The sequence below is a fragment of the Didymosphaeria variabile genome, assembly GCF_027946475.1.
Source record: "Didymosphaeria variabile strain IMI 356815 chromosome Unknown scaffold_1, whole genome shotgun sequence".
In the NCBI taxonomy this organism is placed as follows: Eukaryota; Fungi; Ascomycota; class Dothideomycetes; order Pleosporales; family Didymosphaeriaceae; genus Didymosphaeria; species Didymosphaeria variabile.
This window is the reverse complement of record NW_026611620.1, coordinates 4,326,801-4,348,016: the sequence shown is the minus strand read 5'-3', so window position 1 is coordinate 4,348,016 and position 21,216 is coordinate 4,326,801. Positions and strand designations below refer to the sequence as shown.

The following is a 21,216-nucleotide window of genomic DNA, read 5'->3' as shown; positions in this document are numbered from 1 at the left end:
ACAGATTGAGCGCGGGGCTGACGCGTAGCGATTAGATGCTGACCAGATGATTACTGTTTGTGCGGGATCCGATGTTGCTGGAAACAGTAGGAAAGTCATGTGAGACTATGTCGATGCTCGTTATCCAAGGTGTGTTGATTGAGGGTCGTCGCATACGGCGCGCTGCGTACATGATGATGTTGAGGATGCTGCTGAGGAAGGCGCGTTCCTGTCTTGGGTAACAGCACGAATGTGAAGAGCAAATGAAGATGGAAGGAACAAGAAAAACAAGAAAATACGCGCGTGGAGATGGGGTAATGTAATTGAATTTCTCTTGTGTCCACACCATCTCGAACGTCTCTTAGAATCGAATACGTCGCAAGGAGCCTCCGGACCTCACCTAGAGATCTGCCATCACAAGGGTGGTTACTCCTGTCGATAGAGTTCGCAACATCGTTGACTGAACATAGCAGGCTCACAGTGGAGGACGGTTGGCATCATCATGCTCCACGGGCGACTCGACAAAGTCACACCGGGATATTTGCCTCGCGGCTCTACGATCATGCGTGTCAAACCTAACATACGCGTTTCACGACTCGCCATGATCTCTGGTCGCAGTCGGACCGAATAAGAGACCAACTCGCAATGCTACAAAACCTTGGCGGCTCGGAATAAAGTCGAACAGCAACGTGACCAGCGAAGCCATCCACATATAGTTAATCAATCGCAGACGCTGCACAAGTCGGCACAGCGGGTCCGCCAGCCTTCAAACAATTTTCTGGACGGCGCTGCAGGCGGCTGCAGCTCCAGTGTTGGATTCCTGCGTGCGCAGGTGACTTGGGAGCCAACGCGTGTCGACTGCTGCTTCGTCTGCCGGCAGGCGGTGGAGTGTGCCGGCGGCATTGCGGCATCTCTTGCGTGTCTGCCAAAATGCAAGACTCGACTCTTGCAGCTCCCGACACGTCCGAGGCGTCCCCGGATTGCCTGTTCGAGGAGAGGGGAGGACCTTGCTGGGGTGAGTAGTCCAAGGCTGTCGCGGGAGCGCACTGTCTGTGCAGCCGCGTCTGTCAATGTGGTCGAGACCGTTGACAGTGGGCATCGCCGGTGTCGCAACGAGAGCATGTCTTCAAATCCCCAACGAACGTGCTGCGTCCATCTCTTTGACTGAAGGGAAACGCATACGCCGTGCCTTATCAGATCGGACTCGAGCGCCCCTGCAGGCGTCAGCCTTACAGCGAGAGGGACCAGTGACCTCCTGGCGCTGGCGCACAATGCCTGCGTCTCACGGCGCGTGGTCGCTGTATCGCCGGGGCGTCGCTGGTCCCCGTCGGGTTGCTTGTTCGGACCGCGTGGGCGCCAGGCTGCGGTTCTGTGTACCTGGTGCTAGGACGTCGCTTTCGTGTGCGGAAAGTTGGCAGCGCGTCGCGCAGCGGGCGAGGAGTTCAGATCTTCCACTCCGAGCCCGCGCGCGCTGGCGGCGGTGCTGTTAAGAGCATCCAGGCGGCCGCTGCCAGAGCTCCGCTGGGGCCTTATCCATGGAGATGCCGGAGATGCACGATCTCTGCTCTGTGGCGCGGCTGCGAGGATTGCGCGCGTTGCCGGTCTCGGGCAAGCGATCCCGTTAGCGGCGCAAAGCACCGATGGGCCTGCAGCTCGCCTCGGCGCATCCACTGCTGGACCCCCGCCATGGTCGTCAAACAGACGCCCGCTCGACGGATGCGAAGAGTTTTCTCGCGGGGGGCTCACGCTGCATTGGCACTGGCAGCACCTCCTGGGCACCGCGCTTGCCTACCATTCGCACGCAGCCTGCGCAATTGAGGCGTTCTCTGGGCCAGCAGCTGTCCCATGTGCTAGCCCGTGACGCAGAGCCCTGCGCCGGCCCCTTTGAAATCGCTGTTCTCCCGCCTTCGCTGGACGTCTCGTTTCCTTTACATAAAGTCTTACCTCACAACATCTGCGCGCGACCACCCACAGCGACCGTAGCTGCCCTCTTATCAGTCATTATCAACAGCTTCCACACACACGTGCAAACCGACGACCCGGCGCTGCGGCTGTCATCGAGCGCGCGCTTAGCCCCCCAGAGCCTCTCCCCGGCCTTCCTGTCCACCAACCTGTCGCGTCGCTCTGTGCTTGGCGTCTGTGCCCCTCCTACCGTCCGGAGGGGCACGCTGCCCGCAGATGGGTGATAGTGTCGTAACAGATATGACGGCCACGGTGGGCAAGACGGAGGCTGAGCGGGATGGTTCGACCTCCTCCATAGCCTCGTCGCCCGAGCCCGAACCAGCTGCATATACCCAGGACAACCCGCAGCAGCAGCAGAAGCGCAAAGGCGGGCGCAAGCCTGTAAGCTACCCATTGTGCCTGGCGCACGCCAAATCGCAATGTCCAAACCATCACTAACCCGCCGCAAGATATATGCCACCTCGGAGGAGCGCAAGCAGCGCAACCGTCAGGCTCAGGCTGCCTTCCGCGAGCGACGTACCGAGTACATCAAGCAGCTCGAGAGCACCATCAAGCACCATGAAGAGACCCTGCAGAACCTGCAGCAGAGTCACCGCAGTGCTGCCGACGAGTGTTTGATGCTACGGTACAAGAACTCGCTGCTGGAGAGAATCCTGCTTGAAAAAGGTACTACTCTGTCTTGACGTCCCATCAAAACCACCAGGCCTAACAACGTCTAGGGATAGATGTCCAAGCTGAGCTTCACGCAAAGACCGGCAGTCCCAACCTAGGGCCCACACGCCAACCGGCGCCTGCAACGGCCTCACCAAACCAACCGCCGCTCCAGCAGCGCGCCATGATGAATAGACAGCAGCAGAATCGCCGATCACTGGGAGGGCTGCCTAAGGCTGAAGGTGTGCATGGTTTGCCCATGATTCAACCTGATGGAGCAATCCCAAATCGTTCACCACTGTCGCAGCCTACTCCCGGCTCGCATCTACCCTCGCCCGTCGCGTCGGCTACGCGCTCGCCGAACTTCATTCCACAAGGCACATCGGTGTCTCCCAACTTCGGGTCCATTCCTCCGCAACAGCAACCCCAGCGGCACCAACAATTGCAGCCACAGCCGCCTAGGTCCCAGTTCACACCCCTAATGGGCCCTCAGCGGCCATCGCTCATCACGAACCAACCGCCCTCGAACGGCTTATCGAGCGCATCCACGGGTAGCGGAGGGAGTGTAATGACGCAGAGTAGCACCAGCGGCGGCCCGCAGTCTTACTTCCCGACTCCCTATTCGGAGCATATGAACCAACTAGGCAAGCTGACCCATTCCTTTTTAGGGCGTAAGCCTTTGTAACTTTGGCTGACTTCGTTGTGTAGAGCAAGAGTATGACGAGCAAGGCGACATGCTCGACCAAGAAGACCCCAGTGATCACTCCGCTGGGCCTGGCCCGTACCCACATCCCTTCCCGTCGAATTCAATGCAGTCGCAGAGCATGCAGCCTCCAATGCCACCTTCCCAGAATCCACCGTATGCGAACAACGCGCCGGTATCGACCAATGACGGCAATCATGCGTTCAACGGGATGAATAACCTCTTCGACCCTTACGATCCCATGCTAGACGCGGATCCATTCGGACTCTCTGCCAGCATGCACTTTCCGACCATGTATGAATCGAGATGAGATACAGCATCACGGAATATATGATTAGTACACATAATGCACCAAAGGACGAGCTCCGAACTTACATTCTCGGACTGTATGAAGACATTACGAGATGATGCATTCAATATTGGGACTTTCGCGAACGGGTTTATTTGTTTCAGCGGGCGTCAGAATAGGTCATGGCATGGTCGAGGATTCGACGACGGCGTTTGTTGTCCTGGGCAAGGATTACCCCACGAAGGCCATGCGTTAATGGGTTTTGTTTCTAAGGACGGCGGCATTATCAAAAGTTTTTTAGGAATCATTTTATCAGATGAGTGGGTTGGAGCTGGAGGGTTATTACTACGAAATTTGGCTTGGGCAGTCACGGCTTCACTGTTCCATATTCTTGGCCATACTAAGGGTCGCTTCGATTCAAAGACCTAGCTTAGATTCTGTAAATACTTGCACTCAGATCGAAACGATCTCTTCCACCACCATGTCACTCCCGCTAGAATCGTGAAGCGAACCATAAGTGGCTGTTCTGCATTTGCCATTTCTGTCGAAGAACGTCATCCCTACCCCAGACGCCTCACATGTCGCATCTCGGCTGCGGAGACGCACAGATCAATCTACGAACCCGCGAGTTCTGGGCTCTGACGTCGCCAATGCAAAAGCAGCTCTTGTACAGAATCAATATCCAATTGCTCATGCAAAGGTACACACCCGCTCTTCTCCTGCGAAGGCCTGTTCTAGTTTTGTGGGCTGAACGGGGATTCGAGACCTTTGCAAGCTAAGCACACTTGCTGTATGTACCGCAGACTTCATGTGCAACAGCAGAGCGCCAGTTGCCTTCGGGTCGACAAGGAAGTACTGGATCTTGGGAAGGCCTTCCATGGTTGCGTAGTTGGTCTTGGATATTCAGAAAGGCGTAATTCGACGTTGTGCTCTCAAATGAGGGGCAGCTGCTCACCCACTCTGTGTCGAGAAGAGCAACAGCGCTTCCCATGGCTCGATCTCGTCTTTTTTTGGAACTGTGAACTGTGTAACTTGAAGCCCATTCTTCAGCATCCGGAATTACGAACAAGCTGATTATGCACCTCTGCATGCAGGCAGCTGAGGCTTTGCTTTGTTGCTCGAAGGGTGGGCACGGGCCGCTATTGACTAAGCGAACAGCTCCATCCACAATCGAAATTTACCGTCCATCCTCAACGTTAACTGCGACACGCTTTGAGCTATCCACCTGTTTCTTGAGAGCCGCGACCCTTGCACCCCAGGGCCCGCTCTCGTAATTTTCACCGTCCTCCATCAGATTGAGCGTCTAGAAGGACAAGCGCGAAAGGCGCTTTAACTCCTCAGAATGTCCATCGCTTCCAAGGTGCGTTACTCCACCTTGCATCAAACCCCGCGAGCCTCTGCGCTTTCTCGAGTCGCCAACGCAACTCATCAATCGCTCTTTGCAATACATTGCTGACTCTTTGCAGAACCTCTACGAGTTGCTGGGTGCGTGGATCCCATGTTGACATGATCGCGAGACCTGAGGACCCCACTAACGTCCGTCACAGGCAACGACCCAGAGCTCGACCCCGAGCGCGCTACTCCCCAGCCGCCGGTCAAGACTGTCGAAAAGCCCGCCGCGAGAACAGGCAAGCGCAATGCTCCCGCCGAAGCTCCTGCCCGGTCCGGTGCCGCCACTACCTCCACTACTTCCCGCCCTGCCAAGGACTCTGGCAACGCCAACGACAACTGTATGTTTACCCTCTTGAAATACGGCTACGACGCTGGTCTGCAGTGGCCTGGCTGGGCGACGGTGGCTTCGATTGGGGTTATGGCTAACCTTTGCAGACCTCCGGGATCGCAACGTAGGTGCGGATAAGAACCGTAGCCGAGGTGCACGATTCGACAACGAGGGTGGTGACTCTTCTCGCGGAGAAGGCCGCGGACGTGGACGTGGTGGACGCGGAGGCCGCGGTGGCCGTGGTGGTGCTAGGGGCGACCGTGCCAGCCGAACCGGCGTTGCGTATGCTATGCCTTCAGCACTCTTTCCGCTCTGTAACTGACTGCGACTAGCGACCACGACAAGCAAGTTGCTCACGGATGGGGAGGCGCCGATGGCCCCGCCGAGCTGGCCGACGAGACCGCTGGTGAGGCTATCGCCCAGAAGGACGAGAAGGAGGCCGTTGCTGAAGACGCCGCCGCCGATGCCGACCCCGCTGTTGAGGAGCCTGAGGACAAGACCAAGTCCTACGAGCAGTACCTTGCTGAGCTCGCCCAGAAGAAGCTTGACCTTGGCAACCAGAACGTGCGCAAGGCCAACGAGGGCAGCTCCGCCAAGTTCCCCGAGGGCAAGGCTGTTGCCCGCGACGACGATGAGGACTTCATTGCCGGAACTGGTGGCAAGAAACAGCGCACTCGTGAGCGCAAGGAGAAGGCTTTCGTCGAGCTTGACGGAGACCGCCTCCTCCAGCCTGCCCCCCGCGAAAACTTCGGTGGACGCGGCCGTGGCGGTCGTGGCCGCGGCGAGGGCCGTGGTGGTCGTGGCGGCGAGTTCCGTGGCCGTGGTCGCGGCGAAGGTCGTGGCGAGGGCCGTGGCGGACGCGGACCCCGTGGTGGTGCCCAGTCTGGCCCCAACCTCAAGGATAACAACGCTTTCCCCAGCCTGGGTGCATAGTGTGTTTCCCTTACAGCGGAACTTGCGTGACCTGCGGGAGTCATCGCAACCTGATGGCTTAATGACCGTCATCTGAACAGTGTGAATGCTACATGAAAGGAATGTGGGCCGAACGGCCGTCAGGACAAAAAGATACACGGATCTCACAAGGGATGGTGTGGCGGGCAAATCATCTATCTGGATGTATTAGCTATGCTAAGAGTTTACTCCTTTTACTTACTCTTTTACAAATTGTGCCACCTTGTGCTTGTGAATTGTGTGTGATCACCGATCTTGGTTGCCTTTTTGATCATCCTTCCAGAACATGGATATATGCTTGCAAAGCCTACAAGTGTAGAAGCAAAGGGTAGACGCAGCGAACGCACTGACTGAACACAGTAGTATGGAAAGGTAGACATATAGATAAACGCCTATCTACCTCACCAGCGCACCGTCATGGGCCTATGGTCTACCTTGGCTGGAGACAAAACATGATATGGGTAGCCGAAGCTGCACCTCACCTTTTTAAAGCGTCTCTCACAGCTTCTAATATGGCTCGATCAGTGTCGTTACGGCGGCTTTGGATGTGTCGTGTGATAGATTGATGTAGAAAGAAACGTGCAGCCTACCACTGCCAGGTAAACAACGGATATGTCGCCTCTCAGTAATTCTTCCCTTGCGTCTACTCCAGACTTGCCCGTATAATGATTGGCCATGGCTTGACTCACACCAGCCTGTACACGCAGATTGAAATAAGGTGTAGTTTGCCAGGCACATGAAAGAGTAGTTCATTACTTTAGGACTGAGTCTCCAAGATCTGACTTTGTTATACATTATGCACCCATAGCTGTTCTCATTTAGCTTCGGTAAATTAAATGTTCTCATTTCTACAAAGTATGCCGGTCCTAATCTCTCATAACGCCGTGCTATGCCAGAAAACTCCTGCTGCGAAAATGCATGCCAAAGCTTACTCCATGCCCTTCGAACACGCTGAAAGACCCAGCCTACATGTGGTCTTCAAAGTCACGCGTAGATCTATTCTCCATTGTCAGCTACGTTGCAAGTGTCCTCATCGCCTTTGTGTTCATCCTCAGTCTTGTCCCCCTCTACATCTACACCCACATGATGGCCTTCGAGAGTGTCTTTGCACCGATGGCAGACGAGCAGGCCGCAATCGTAGCACTCGTAGGCGAAGCTGAAAGGTGTGCTGTCCGTTGCGAAGCTGAGCCCGCTCTTGCCCTCGTCTACTTGGTTCCAGTCAGGCATGTGCTCATCTGCATTGCCATCCTTTGCCTTGTTCGCCGTGGCGATGGTGTTGCCGTACAGATCGACCACGCGCGCTGAAGAGCTTCCTTCGAGGGATTCTTGAGATTCACCTGGTATTGAACCGCGATATAGCATCAAGCTCGAGAAGGAAGCGGGCGAGCTGCTCAGGGGTGAAGCCGTGGCTTCGAAAGTCTCCATTGACCGGGTACCGCGGAGAGAGCCCGTAGCGCGTCTCCGAGCGTGCTGTGCATGTCCCGTACGTCTTCTAGAAGGTATGCGTATTCCGCGGCTGGCAGTCGCGACGGCGGTAGTGATCTTGTTCTCCCCGGCGCGGACGTTAGCTGGCATCTTCACTTCTGGGTGCACGGTAGCCCAGCATTTCATGCATTCCATCTGATTGACAGATGCGTCATTCCTGAAGGCGGCTTTGAATTCGATCTTCGCAGTGCCAAAGTCGTGGTAGCAGTCCCATGATCGGTCCTGAAAATCGTCTGTTGGCTCCTCGCCAAAGTCGAAGTCTTGCTCTTCCCAGTAGCGCCCGGATCCTCCGTCTAAGTTTCTAACTCGCGGAGTGGAGACTGTCGGGTCTGTCGCGGTGTCGTCAGGCGGTTGGGATGTCGTTGGCGCCGATGGCTCTGTAGGCTCTTCAATTTGTGACATGTGAGGGAACACATGTGCGAGATTCGAGGCTGGAGGTGCCGGTACCATTGGTGCAGTCTCTTTTTCAAATTCTTCATCTTCTTCCTCGTCGGGCTCATATTCTGAGTAATCCTCCTCTTCATCATCGTCACACTCTCCTATACAGTTATCCTTCCCTTGCATGCATCCCCAGCAGAAGTGCGCTCCGCATCGGCACTCCATGTGATTGCATCCATACATGCGCTTCACCCCTTGTCCACACTTCGGACACTTCCTGTATCCCCACTTTTGTATCAGATCTGCCGTCTCCTTGTCCACTCCAAAGTCGAAGATGCCACATACCCCGTCGTGTGTTAGGCTCCTGCAATTCGTGCAGATATCGACTTCGCACTTGGGGCACGCTACTGTAGGTTTGGTAGGTGTACCGATCCCAGAGTCTACCCGCTGCTTGCCTTTGCTGTTTGTTCTTGCTTGCGGAAGCAAGTAGTTGGGTATGAAAGTGGAGCATCGTGCGACTGGGCAGTAGAAAGGATTCGGCGTTCCCCACTCTTCATACTTGGACTTGAACAGGCTTATCTCGTCGACCGACAGGTACGGGCGGATGTGATGTATCGGTATTTGGTTGCAGCAGCGCGGCGGCATCCGGGATATGTCCTTGCAGGCATCGATGAACATGTTCTTGAGGCACGGTACGCAGTATGCATTTTCGCACCTGCGGCATGGATGGACTGCCTTCGCCGGTTTCTTTTCGGGTCCTTCACATGGTGTGCAGCAAATAAGGCAATTCAAGGAGGATGGCGGTGGGGACGGTGGTTCTTGGGGCCTCGCGGCTTGCGGTATCGGAAGCGGTCCATCTTCTGCCACGCCTCCTGGCAGCTGTTCGAGGTCTCTGAGAATGGACGCTGAGCGCGAATCAGTGGACCGTCGCGGGTGCTGATCGATGTCCATCGATTCGGTGTCTTGAATTGAGACAGGCGATGCGGGAAATTCATGGGATGAAGTGGAAGTAGCGGTTATGCCATTCTCCGTTTGCTCTTTGCCATGCGCTTCTTGGCGGCTATTTTCCTGCGATTGGTCTTGCTGGGAAGTTGCGGCTCGCCGTGAAGCAGTTGCCTTGTGCTCACGCACGGTCCGGCTAAGTTTAGAGCCCATCGTGTAGGAAGTCTGAGTTTGTGACGCGACGATCTGCTGGGTATTATTCTACATTTATATGACATTTAAGATGTGGCTGGTTGTGAGGCACTTTGAGTCAACACTTGGTAGTTGACCAAAAAGGGGGTAGCATCCGAGGCGGAGGCGGTGCTGCCTGAAGGCAGCTCTGCGATAAGGCCTTCCATTGGAGATGAGTCTTAAAACGGGCCTGCACCCCACAGTCATGCCTAAAGATCAGGAACACTCCTGCGTCGCATTGAGACAACAGGATCTTGGTTGCTCATCATGTCAATTGAAGAATTGTACCTCGCTGTTGGCAGTGTAGCGGGCCCAGTAGCTGGCTACTACACTGGCAATGAACATCTTATGGTGTTTGAAGGGCGAAGAGACGGTTTGTTGCTGTGCTTTGGAGAAGTTTTCTTGCCCTCCGCCCTTTGGATGAAATGGAGGGTGGACGGCACGGTCATCGGTTGCTGGTACTTCGTTCTCAGGTCAGGTCCTCGCTAAACCTGATGGTCCGTGCGGCAATCTTTCGAAGGTCTTACTTTGGAACTGGGACGACTACGTGTGCATTAAATTGAGACCTTGTATGACGCTTTTTCCTTCGCTGTTTCGGACGAGTAGAAACCTTCACACGTCGGTGAATGCGATCTTTACAGCGATGAAGACACGCTGAGAAGCCGTACCAGTGACAAGATAGCTATTGAACTTCCGGCTGTCATTGGCTGTTTACGAGGAACGAAAGAGGAAGTATCTATACATGTGCTTTGTGCATGTTGGAATGAGTTTAGGTAGCCGATGGCCTGTGCGCCGTGGCTGGCGGGTGCGGTGGCGGACGTCTGGCGCCGCGTCCACTGAACTCTGCTGTCTTTGACTTCACGCAATTCTTCTTCGTTTTCGAAGAGCCAGTCGCAAAGATTCAAAATGTCGCCTTGCTCCCCTCACCACTTTCTCCACCTGCAATACTCGCTTTCTGGCGATGGCAACTTTGAGTCTGACTCCCGTAATTTGGCACGTTCACGGCTGACTTCACGGCTGACTGAACCAAAAAAAAAAAACGTATCAAGTCACACTTCTGCCGATGCTAACATGTCGGGAAGAAATGATGCAATCTGGTCAGCAAGATATGCAAGAAGACTATAATATTCGTGCATGCGTCACTACTAACGAGTGCTGACTCGAGTTGCAAGCTGGAGATATCAACAATGTAACAGCGCGGCGACATCTAGATCAATTATATGTATAGCCGATCACTCCAACAGTCCACCAGAGGCGCTTCTCATCCTATTTCCTTCCACCATCAAGCGTCCAAAGCACGTTGTGCGGCGCGGCAATATGTAGGACCACCAGGAATTTTCTGAATTCTCCTGGGCGTGTTCTGGGCACCTTCGAATAAATCTGGGCATCTCCAACGGGCACCCTCTCCTTACCAATGCTTCGTCGCGAGGAAAAACACCTTCCTAATTGGCTGCTTGCGTGCGACAAAACCCGATGATGCAAGGCTGGGCGCAGCTTGCAGCATCCACGACCCATGCCGCCGGGATATGAACCCTAGCATTCGAGATAGCATATATGAATAACGATAAGAAAAGGGCACTGCGTGCATCACCCAAGGCTTTCGTCTCCCTCCAGGACGACTGCATCGACCATGGCTGCTCAGCTAAAGCGCATACTCCAGCTCAATGATTCGGGCGCAGATGTCGATACTGAGGTCGTGAAAGAGAAGAACGCGCAGATTGGTGACAGCTTCTCCGTAGAAGGTGTTACCGTCTACCAGGATGCAAATGGTGCTCCTGTGGAACAGGTCAGCCCCTTGGGCTACCATGTCGGCTGGTATGGCATCCTGTTCTTGAACGTCAGCCAGATGGTCGGCACGGGCGTGTTCAGTACACGTAAGTTTCTAGTACAGATTAATAGTCGTCAAGTCTGACAATCTTACAGCTGGCAGTATCTTGCGTGCTCTTGACTCGGTCGGCATGTCCATGATGTACTGGTTTTTTGGTGCCATCATCGCAGCTGGTAAGTAATTCGTCCCGAATCGACTGCATTGCCTAATATGAGTCCAGCTGCGTTGGCCGTTTTCTTCGAATACGCATCTCTTTTCCCACATCGCTCCGGAGGCCAGGTCGTCTATTTGGAACAAGCCTTCCCCAAGCCAGCATTCCTGTTCGCCACGATGTATGCCTTCATCACGGTCGCCTTTTCGTTCTCTAGCAGTAATGCCGTCGTCCTTGCGCGATACATCTACCGGGCTGCGGGCTATCCAGCTGGTGAATGGGCTAATAAGGGGTTGGCTCTCGGGGCATACACCCTATTGGCCTTTTTCTGTTTGATCTCGAACAAATGGTCACTTCGGCTGATGAACTTGATCTCTGCTGTCAAGCTCATCATCCTTGTCTTCATCTCGGTCACTGGTTTCGTTGTTCTCGGTGGTGGAACTCATATCAAAGACCCACACGCCAACTTCCGGAACAGTTTCGACGGGATTACGAACAATGCGAACGACATCGTCAGCGCTCTCGTCAACATCAACTTTGCATATACGGGATATTCCAATGCCTTCAATGTCGTGGCAGAAATCAAGGTAAGTCCGATGTCAAGTCGATCCGGTTTGATGAGTCTAATAGTGATCCAGAACCCGCTCCATACCCTCAAGCGCGTAGCGCCGCTTTCGCTTATCATTGTGTCTATTCTTTACGTGCTCTGCAACGTTGCATACTTCGCCGCCGTACCCGCTGCAGAAATCCGTGAGTCGGGCGAATTGGCAGCCGCGATGTTCTTCGAAGCGGTTTTTGGGACCAAGGCCGCAAAAGGTCTGCCTGCACTGATCGCCGTTAGCGCTGCAGGTAACATCATGGCTGTCATTATCGGCCACAGCCGCATGATGCGCGAATGTGCACGGCAAGGCCTCGTGCCCTGGCCTCATGTGTGGGCGAGTACCCGACCTTTTGGCACACCGTTCGCACCTACGCTCCTGATGTGGCTCTTGACCGTTATTGTCATACTCGCGCTGCCATTCGGAGATGCTTTCAACTTCTTGGTCGACCTCCGCAGTTATCCAGACTCGGTGTTCCTGTTCCTGATGGTCATAGGCGTCTACTTTATCAGGCACCGGAGAAAGAAAGAAGGCCTCCCACAGGCTCCTTTCCGAGCCTGGCACATCGCCAACATCCTTTCGGCTGCTGTGTGCTTGTTCATCCTCGTCATGCCGTGGTACCCGCCGGACGAGAACGATTATTCCTTCTGGTACGCGACCTACTGTGCCGTTGGTATTGCTTTGCTGGTCTCTTGCGCCTTGTATTACTTTGTATGGATCAAGTGGCTACCAAAATTGAAGCACTACTCGATCAGAACGGAAACTTTGATTTCGGATCAGGATGGCAGTGTGTCGCATCGCTTCAGGAAGGTGCCCAATGTAGATGTCGAAGAATGGGATCGAACACACGACGAGGCGGGCAATGTGCTTGTCAAGTCGGGTGGTGCAAGGAGCGTGGATGGCAGCCAGCACTTATTGAGGAGAGTGAGGGTTACCGATCGAGAGGCCGCAGATGGTGTTGTACTGGAGACGAAGGTGTAAGTACGAAGACTAAACATTGGATACTACTTTGACTATTTGAGCTCTCTCAACTATTTCTTCATGAGGGCAGGCCACGTCGAACCTACCCGCTGTCGCTTTTATTACGATAATTAACCATACAACAATGCCTCGAGGACCCTCAACCGCGTAACAGTCGGGCCGATCTCTTTTATGGCTGAAACACAAATACTTGCATGTGAACAGATTCATCGCGGTAAGCTTGCTTTTCTGTATCACAGACCAAGATCTTGATTGACTAGGCCCTGATACGCGTGGTGCATGATAGGCACATCGCCAAGGGCGATATGCCGCACGCGGGACGATCACTAGGTCCAGCCCCATTCCAAGGCAATGACGTAGGGGTCTGCAGCACATCGTCACTAGCCGCTTTTGCGTCACTGTCATTTGATGACCCAGTATATATCACCTGCTGCCTTGATAGGAAGATATCTTCTGCATTTACGAACAAATCCACTATTCTCTTGCTTCAACGTTTGCCTCACGAGAACCAACAGTATCACGACCACCAAGATGGCCGAGCAGAACAACAATCAGAACCAGAACCAGAAGACGTACAAGCAGCAAGCAGGCGAATTTTACAACCGACAGTATGAGAGCTGGATGCCTTGGGTAGAAGATCAGTATCTGCGATGGTTCACAAAAGACAACAAAGCTTCCTACGCAACAAAGCGTCCGTATTCTCCTCCCCTTGCTTCGTTCCTATCTTTGATACTAATTCCTCAACAGAAGAACTTGACAAGACCAAAATCACGGGCAACGAACAAGTCGACAATCTCCAAGACGGTGTCAACAACCTCGTTAGCGGACAGGTCGGGAAAGGCGGGCTTGCGCAGCCTCTCGGCGATGCCTTTTCCAAGGAGGGCATCAACCGCGCGGAGAGGGGTGGAAAGGATAACGACGGAAGTTATGGAGGACCTCTTGGGGGTTATGGACAGGGTGCTGTTGATGGGGTGAAGAATGCTGGTTCGAGTGTAGGAGGCGGGTTGGCGGGAGGTGCGAAGAGTGCGGGGGCTATTTGGGGCTTGGGGGAAGAAGGGGATGAGCCGGCTGATAAGAAATAGAGGCTGGAAAGGTGAGACGAAGTGGAACGCGGATTAGGAGCGTTTGCGATGGGTCGCTATTACATGTGGAGGCGGAGGCGAGCGGGGATACATGATACCACTTTTACGAATTTCTTCTTGGATTTAGATTGGAACTCTTTCTCCAGTTTCGGTCAAGTAATGTTTGAATGGAAAGAAGTAAATCATCGCTTTGGCACGTAGGTGGCGTATATCTCTTCAATAATTCGTTATATTTGAATGGTCTTACTATGTCGTAGGTAGGCCTGAGCCATGTGCTTTGGAGGTATCTAATCAACTACACATCTACCACAGGTGCTCGGCAACGTCTCAACATAAAGGGGAGCATATTGCGAGCCTGCAATATTGTGTGAACACACGACCGTTCATTTTCTGGGTACCTTGAAACGGTCTGTGATTGGCTGTTGCGAAGCTCGTCTCGGATGACGCGCCCAGCACCCCTCCGCTACGATGTCCCGCGCAGCTCACCCCAGTTCTTTGCGGCACGGCGCCCCACCATGTCCACCACCAAGTCAATGGCAAAGATGCTTGTGTTTGATGGCGCACATAAGCTGATATCACGAGCGCCGAAGCTCTTTATCTTCCTGCTGACACTCCCCCACTTACTCGCAGCTTAGCTCACGGACCCTCCAAACAATTGCAGACCGCGAGACACTGATCCACGCGACTCCACGCCGCCAAAATGGCACAGAACGGTACTATTGAAGACGCCAAAGCGCACAAGTTCAACCCGCATTTCACGCAAGCCGTCATCAATGCGACAGGCCCCAAAGCCACGCCGCGCGTGCGCCAGCTTACGACGAGCCTGATCCAGCACCTGCACGACTATGCGCGCGAGAACGAGCTCACGGTAGACGAATGGATGGCTGGCCTCGACCTCGTATGCCCTTACACGCGACTCTCTATATGAAGCTGATGTCTCCAGCTCAACGAAGCAGGCCGCATGTCCGACGACCGTCGCAACGAAGGCCAACTCCTCTGCGATATCTTCGGCCTCGAGACACTCGTTGACGAAATAACCTACAAGCTCGCCTCCGACGCGCAGGACGAGCCGACCGCAACTGCCATCTTGGGGCCGTTTTGGCGGAAAGATGCTCCCCAAAAGGCCATGGGCGACACCATTGTATCAGGCATAGAAGGCAAGGGCGACAGGACATATATGCACGGTACTGTCACGGACTTTCGAACTGGCAAGCCTGTGGAAGGCGCGGTCCTGGATGTCTGGCACACGGCGCCGAACGGGCTGTACGAGCAGCAGGATCCAGGGCAGCCGGAGATGAATCTCAGAGGGAGGTTCACTACAGGCAAAGATGGCAAATACCGCTTCTACTGTTTGAGACCGGTGCCGTATCCTATACCTTACGATGGACCGGCAGGCAAGATTCTGCAGGCGTTAGACAGGCATCCGTATAGGCCGGCGCATATACATTTTATCGTACGCGCCCTACCACACATTCCATCCACATGCCTGGTAGCTAACCCATAGTCGTAGCTCACTGCACCCGGTTACAAACCCATCGTCACGCAGATCTTCGATCGAAATAGCAAGTACATTGGAGATGACGCGGTCTTTGCGGTTAAGGAGAGCTTGATTGTGGACTTTAAGCCGTTCGAGGGGGACCCGAATGCTGAGTTTGAACTTCCCTATGATTTTAAGATGGCGACGTTTGAGGATGCGAAGAAGCACTCGGTTGCAGGCGCGACCGAGGTGAGCGGTGCAGTCTAAGGTAAGAAGTGGAAGACGATAGCTTTTTGAGGGATAACTTGCATGTTGTCCTCTGGCTTTCTGAAATAGTAGGATGCTCTGTTGCTGTGTCTCACTATTAGTACATGCAAGATGTCGCATTCTCCTTGCAAAGCAACACCGACAATGTACTCACGAACTCATATCTCCGCTCGCTATCTAATAGCCCTTCCGAAGTGGATACATTCCCCGCATCTGACTTTACCCAATGCACTGGCGCTTATCCCCGACACCGAGGATACTGACGTATTGGGAATGGTCCCAACGAACTGCGCCCTATGTACTTCTTTGACGTCCTATGTTTACTTCTCTCTTCCTCTTCTTCCTATATTATACTGCCCACTTCTCTGCGTCCTCTTTATACTGCCTGGTGTAGGATTCGCCTGCAGCTACTGACTCCTGTCGTCTGTTGTAACCAGAGTGACTTTCCGTTTCACGCAATAGGTCGGTGATATGTAATCCAGTCTGCTCCTGTTCTGAGTTACAAGTCTTCTGGTTGGAGCTAAATGCATACCCGTTTCTATCAGCGTTGTTGAATATTTACTATGCACATAGCGCTCCAAGTGTTTGGAACAGCGACGACACTCTTCGACACGGATCATTGCTAATCAACAAAAAAGTTCCTCAGCGCATGGTGATATATTGAGTCAAATCCGAGAGTCAATACACCTGTTACAAACATAACCGCCGGCTTTCACGACAAACAAAGCTTCATCCCAAATATGGCGAACAAGATTAGCCTTGGTCGGTATATGTGGGAAAGGTCAGCACACCCATCTTCAAATCCACACCGTGTTGGATACCAGACCTGGCTCACAATCCCCCCAGAATACATCAAATAGGCGTCAACTCCATCTTCGGCGTCCCCGGCGACTTCAATCTCCAATTCCTAGATTCAATCTTTGACGTCGACGGCCTAAAGTGGGTCGGGAACCAGAACGAACTCAATGCCGCCTACGCCGCCGATGGCTATGCTCGCGTAAAAGGCGTCCCTGGTTGCCTTGTCACCACCCACGGTGTCGGTGAGCTCTCAGCCCTCAACGGCATCTCGGGCTCCATGTCCGAGAACATCCCTATTATCCACGTGGTCGGGCAAACTACCCGCGCGATGCAGAAGAATCACATGATGATTCACCATTCTATTGGGCAGAGACCGGATCATCAGCAGTATAATAAGGCGAGTGTGCCATTAAGATTTGCGGCCGCGGAGCTATGGGATGTTGAGAATGCACCGGGCGAGATTGATAGGGTGATTAGGGAGTGTGTGATGAAGAGTGGCCCAGTGTACATTTTTCTACCGCTGGACCTGAGCGCCGAAATGGTGGATGCCGAGCTACTCAAAACCCATATCGATCTCCGACAGAGGCTCGATGAGGAGAAGCAGAACGAGGCAGTGGAAGCTATTGCGGAGGCCTTGAAGGCGGCGAAACACCCAACTCTACTAGTCGATGTACTTACCAGACGCTTCGGTGCAGCGGAAGAAACTCGACAGCTAGCTAAGAAGCTGAATGTCCCGGTTTTCGCGTCGAATATGGGGAAGGGCATTGTAAATGAGACCGAGGAGATGTATGGTGGTGTATGGATGGGCGCGGTGAGCAGTCCGGGAGTTCTGGACGAGGTCAAGAAGGCGGATCTTGTCGTAACTTTAGGCTACCTCCCTGCGGATACGAACTCCGGCGGTTTCTCACGGAACCTCACTGAAGCAAGAACCATACGTATCGAACCACACGAGGTCATCGTAAAAGGACACAAATACTCGGACATTGCGATGAAACCTCTCCTCTCCGCCTTCCTCAAGACGTTGCCGGAGAGACCTCAGCATACTATCGAGAAGCCTACCCTACCTGCATCAAGGGTACCAAAAGATAAGGACGAGAAAAAGCTCACACAGTCATACATCTGGGATAGAATCGGAAGCTATCTAAGGGAAGGCGACGTCCTCCTCGGCGAAACCGGCACCTCAAACTTCGGCATCTACGACATCACCTTTCCCTCCTCTCTACAGTACGAAGCGCAAATATACTACGGCAGCATCGGCTGGGCGGCGGCCGCAACATTCGGCGCGGATGTGGCGCACCGGGAACTGCTCCAGTCTACCAAGAAAAATGGTGGAAGGACAGTGTTATTCACCGGCGACGGCAGTCTCGCCCTGACTATCCAGGAAATTGGATCTATGGTCAAACATAAGAGTCGATGCGTTCTTTTTGTTATCAATAACGAGGGTTATACCGTTGAGAGAATGATCTGGGGCGCAAGGCAGATATACAACGATATTGTGCCGACGGATTACGAAAAGTTGCTGCCGCTTTACAAGCATCCTGATGCCCAAAATTCTTACCACCGTGTCACGACAAAGGAGGAATTCGACGCTGTGCTGCAGAAGCCGCAGGTAGTAAATCCGCAAACTGTGCAGCTTGTGGAGTTGGTGGTGGAGAAGCTGGATACCAGTTGGAGACTGGGGGCACAGCTGGCGGTTAGGGGAGAGGAGGCTCGGAAATATCTGAAAGAAGAAGGTTTTCATGATGCGTACGGGAATTGGGGGTTGAGTGAGGAGGCGATGGGTGGGACGGGCGTGAGCTGGAAGTGATGACTCCACTTGTGAGATTCGTGCAGGTTCTACAAGAAGCGCGGCCGATCTTGATATCTGTGGCGATAATAACTACCTATGGCTCTCATTTGCGCATCACATGCTCAGGCCCAATCACTTGTCCCATCACGATCTATTCCGAGACCCCGGTTACGTTTGTGCCTGCCGGCAGAAATGGGTTGAGCATAGAACATAAACGCAGGTAAGGAATTTCCAGTCACTAAGCCGACTCTCTAGCTCAACGCGTTTGGTCCGGACCTTTCATTTTTACCTCGACCCAAAAAGAGATAGCGTAGGTCAGTCACACGTGCAATACTAGGTCCGTGAGCCTTCCTATTTGCGCACCTTCTCGATGGCGAATTCCCAATCTCTCACTTTCGGCGGGGAAAGCTCTATCACCTCCGCTACTCGCCACCAACACGACATAAAAAACAGTAATCATATAGTCGTCAAAGCACTCCGAAACTGATTGGTGATGGCCGTCGCTATGCTGACTTACGTATTTGCACTGGTCATCGACACACTTCGTAGACTACCGCACTTCCTCGGAGTCGGCCTTCAGCAGGTCTTTCCCTGGGCCACTCTAGGTATTTAGCGCTCGGGCCGTTGAGCCTCCCATAGAAATCGTGCTCCAAGCTGACATGCGCAAGCAGGAGATTCAATTGGCACGACGACAAACACTCCGGCACCAGAGAAATCTAGCGACCCTCCAGTCCAGCTATATGCGCCCATGAAGTTAAAAGCAAAGGTAACGCACAGAGTGACGTCGCCCCATGAGATTGTCGTGAGAGGTCTCAAGCTTTGGTCCGGTAAGCAAAAACCACTCTCACTCCCGCAACGGGGGCCTTGATTCGTCTGACTTTCCATACTTAGCGACTCCGATTCATACATCTCCAAGCGATGGCTACGTCATCTTAGAAACTACTCAAGAGCTTGGATCCACATTTGTGGCCGGCTGGGAGAAGCTTGCCACTGAGCTCAAGCTCCTGATAGTGTCGTTCGCCCTGACCAGCAAGGAGTCGGTCACATGGCAACACTGTAACCCAAATTGCCCGCTTGGCGTTGCAGAGGACTATTTTCGGCTCCTCAGATCAACCCCAGAGCTCGCGGAACTGGCGAAGGAAGCCTTCTTTTCGCTGAACACCTTTCGCATTGAGCAAGAACTGTTTGGTCCCAACCACGAAGCCCTTATATGCCCTCCTCGAGACCTCGGCCGATTCATCCGAAGAATCAGCCTACGTTTCTTGCCCGATCCCATACGATACCTTACAGGAGTTATCTTCTGAGCAACTTGGTTTCCAACGTCTCGAGTTCATCACGGTCGTTCTTTATCTTATGCCAGCTTACGACGTGACGGCTCACTTGCGAAACAAGAACAAGATTCAATTTCGGTGTGCAGGGAAAATAATGGTGAGCATTCTTGTGGGAAAGAAATTTGAAGTGCCGGAAGATAGCATGATGCGGCGTATCGAAGAAGTGTTCGAGTTCAAGGCAGTCTGATACGCAGGCTCATTCGCAGCTTACCTAGATGATTGTAGAGGGCAAAGACAGCTCCTATCATCTATACTTCGGTGGAGGGCTTCGAAAACTTGGATTATGCGAAACAGTTGGCTGTCAACGGCCGCTGAATATTGAGTGTCTGTACAATGAATGGAACGGAGGAGCAATTAGAACAGTCGAACTTGCCTAGCAGCATGACTGCTGCATAACTGCTTCATTTTCTATTGGTACTACGAACAAATGATAGTTCACACGCAGAAGGTGGCGTCGCAACAGTGGTCCTCGCCATAGGCCTAATATGTGTGTTCTCCCAATGGCTGCTCAGCCGAATACCCGTTGCCATGATAGCGTGCTGTTTCATCCCAGCCTCTCCTTCACAATATTCTCACTCAACTTCCAAAGCCTCTCTGCAGCCTGGGCATCTGTAGCCCATGCCGGAACCTGGTCGGTGAACTGACAGTCGTCCAAATAAACCTTCTCCCCACCCTTCAAGCCCGGGTCCAAGGCCGCCACCACAGCCGTTGCAGCGCCTTGATCGATTGTCTTGGGTGCTCCCAACATGGCCTCCAATTTGGCACTCTGAGCTGGGGTAATGAGCGCTTTCTGCCCAGTGCTCCCCACAACACCGGGATGCAGTGAGAATGCTGCGATACCCTCCTTCGACAAAAGCTTGTTGAGATGGACGGCCATCAGCACGTTAGCCGTCTTAGACTGTCCGTATGCAACCAGGAAGGAGAAAGGTACAGGGTCAGCAGGGAGATCCATGAGTGGATGAAGGATCCAACTAGGTTGCTCGTCGTCAGGCACGTCGGTAGAGTGCTTTTCGTAGTTCCAGTCACTGAAGCGGATGGGGCTGGCTGCGTTTGCGTTAGAGCTCAAGGTGATGATACGGGTTGCACCAGGTGGGTTCTTCTTTGCTGCGGCTTTGATCTTGGGAAGCAGGGTGGTGATGAAGACGAAGTGCGCCAGATGGTTCGCGCCAAAGTGGGACTCGATGCCATCCTCAGTGACTTCTCGTTCGTCTCTGCCGGTACCAAAGCCAGCATTCGCAACAGTGATGTCGACCTGCTTGATTGAAGCGTCTTCAAGGATCTCCTGCGCTGCTTTCTTAGAGGCAGCGAGAGAGTTGAGGTTTAATTTGAGGGAGCGGAACTTGGTGCCTGGATAGTCGGCAGAGAGGGCTTTCCGGACGGCGGACATCTTAGCATCATCACGACCAGTGATAATGATGGTCGCAGCGCCTGCATGAGCAAAGGCTCGAGTGATGGCATCTCCAATACCACCAGTCGATACACCGGTAATGAGTGCGGTCTTGCCTTTGATACTGTCTGCGTAGGCTTGGGCGATCTCGATGCCGCTGCTTGTCTTGCCGTAGGATGGGTTGGAAGTCATGTTGGGTTATCTTCGTTGGTTGTAGATAGTCGATGGGAGAGAA

General features: G+C 53.4%; 8 protein-coding genes across 8 annotated transcripts; 6 read left to right on the top strand and 2 right to left on the bottom strand.

The window, feature by feature from the left end:
* Positions 1-2,157: 2,157 nt before the first annotated feature.
* N0V89_001397 (uncharacterized protein) lies at positions 2,158-3,605 on the top strand (the record flags this gene model as incomplete). The annotated part of the gene is made up of 4 exons (XM_056210210.1): positions 2,158-2,322; positions 2,391-2,607; positions 2,661-3,263; positions 3,301-3,605. 4 exons carry the CDS (start codon positions 2,158-2,160, stop codon positions 3,603-3,605), a joined length of 1,290 nt encoding a protein of 429 aa, XP_056077032.1.
* Positions 3,606-4,926: 1,321 nt separating this feature from the next.
* N0V89_001396 (uncharacterized protein) lies at positions 4,927-6,237 on the top strand (the record flags this gene model as incomplete). The annotated part of the gene is made up of 5 exons (XM_056210209.1): positions 4,927-4,944; positions 5,051-5,069; positions 5,132-5,314; positions 5,412-5,586; positions 5,637-6,237. 5 exons carry the CDS (start codon positions 4,927-4,929, stop codon positions 6,235-6,237), a joined length of 996 nt encoding a protein of 331 aa, XP_056077031.1.
* A 1,014-nt stretch (positions 6,238-7,251) lies between these two features.
* N0V89_001395 (uncharacterized protein) lies at positions 7,252-8,842 on the bottom strand (the record flags this gene model as incomplete). The annotated part of the gene is made up of 2 exons (XM_056210208.1): positions 7,252-8,799; positions 8,834-8,842. The coding sequence occupies 2 exons, from the start codon at positions 8,840-8,842 to the stop codon at positions 7,252-7,254; spliced, it is 1,557 nt and encodes a 518-aa protein (XP_056077030.1).
* A 2,079-nt stretch (positions 8,843-10,921) lies between these two features.
* Positions 10,922-12,850, top strand: N0V89_001394 (uncharacterized protein; the record flags this gene model as incomplete). Its single annotated transcript, XM_056210207.1, has 3 exons — positions 10,922-11,165; positions 11,215-11,292; positions 11,340-12,850. 3 exons carry the CDS (start codon positions 10,922-10,924, stop codon positions 12,848-12,850), a joined length of 1,833 nt encoding a protein of 610 aa, XP_056077029.1.
* A 531-nt stretch (positions 12,851-13,381) lies between these two features.
* On the top strand, positions 13,382-13,932 carry N0V89_001393 (uncharacterized protein; the record flags this gene model as incomplete). The annotated part of the gene is made up of 2 exons (XM_056210206.1): positions 13,382-13,541; positions 13,598-13,932. 2 exons carry the CDS (start codon positions 13,382-13,384, stop codon positions 13,930-13,932), a joined length of 495 nt encoding a protein of 164 aa, XP_056077028.1.
* Positions 13,933-14,632: 700 nt separating this feature from the next.
* On the top strand, positions 14,633-15,676 carry N0V89_001392 (uncharacterized protein; the record flags this gene model as incomplete). Its single annotated transcript, XM_056210205.1, has 3 exons — positions 14,633-14,830; positions 14,876-15,385; positions 15,443-15,676. 3 exons carry the CDS (start codon positions 14,633-14,635, stop codon positions 15,674-15,676), a joined length of 942 nt encoding a protein of 313 aa, XP_056077027.1.
* A 740-nt stretch (positions 15,677-16,416) lies between these two features.
* On the top strand, positions 16,417-18,281 carry N0V89_001391 (uncharacterized protein; the record flags this gene model as incomplete). Its single annotated transcript, XM_056210204.1, has 2 exons — positions 16,417-16,457; positions 16,523-18,281. The coding sequence occupies 2 exons, from the start codon at positions 16,417-16,419 to the stop codon at positions 18,279-18,281; spliced, it is 1,800 nt and encodes a 599-aa protein (XP_056077026.1).
* A 1,857-nt stretch (positions 18,282-20,138) lies between these two features.
* Positions 20,139-21,173, bottom strand: N0V89_001390 (uncharacterized protein; the record flags this gene model as incomplete). Its single annotated transcript, XM_056210203.1, has 1 exon — positions 20,139-21,173. One exon carries the CDS (start codon positions 21,171-21,173, stop codon positions 20,139-20,141), a length of 1,035 nt encoding a protein of 344 aa, XP_056077025.1.
* Positions 21,174-21,216: the final 43 nt, after the last annotated feature.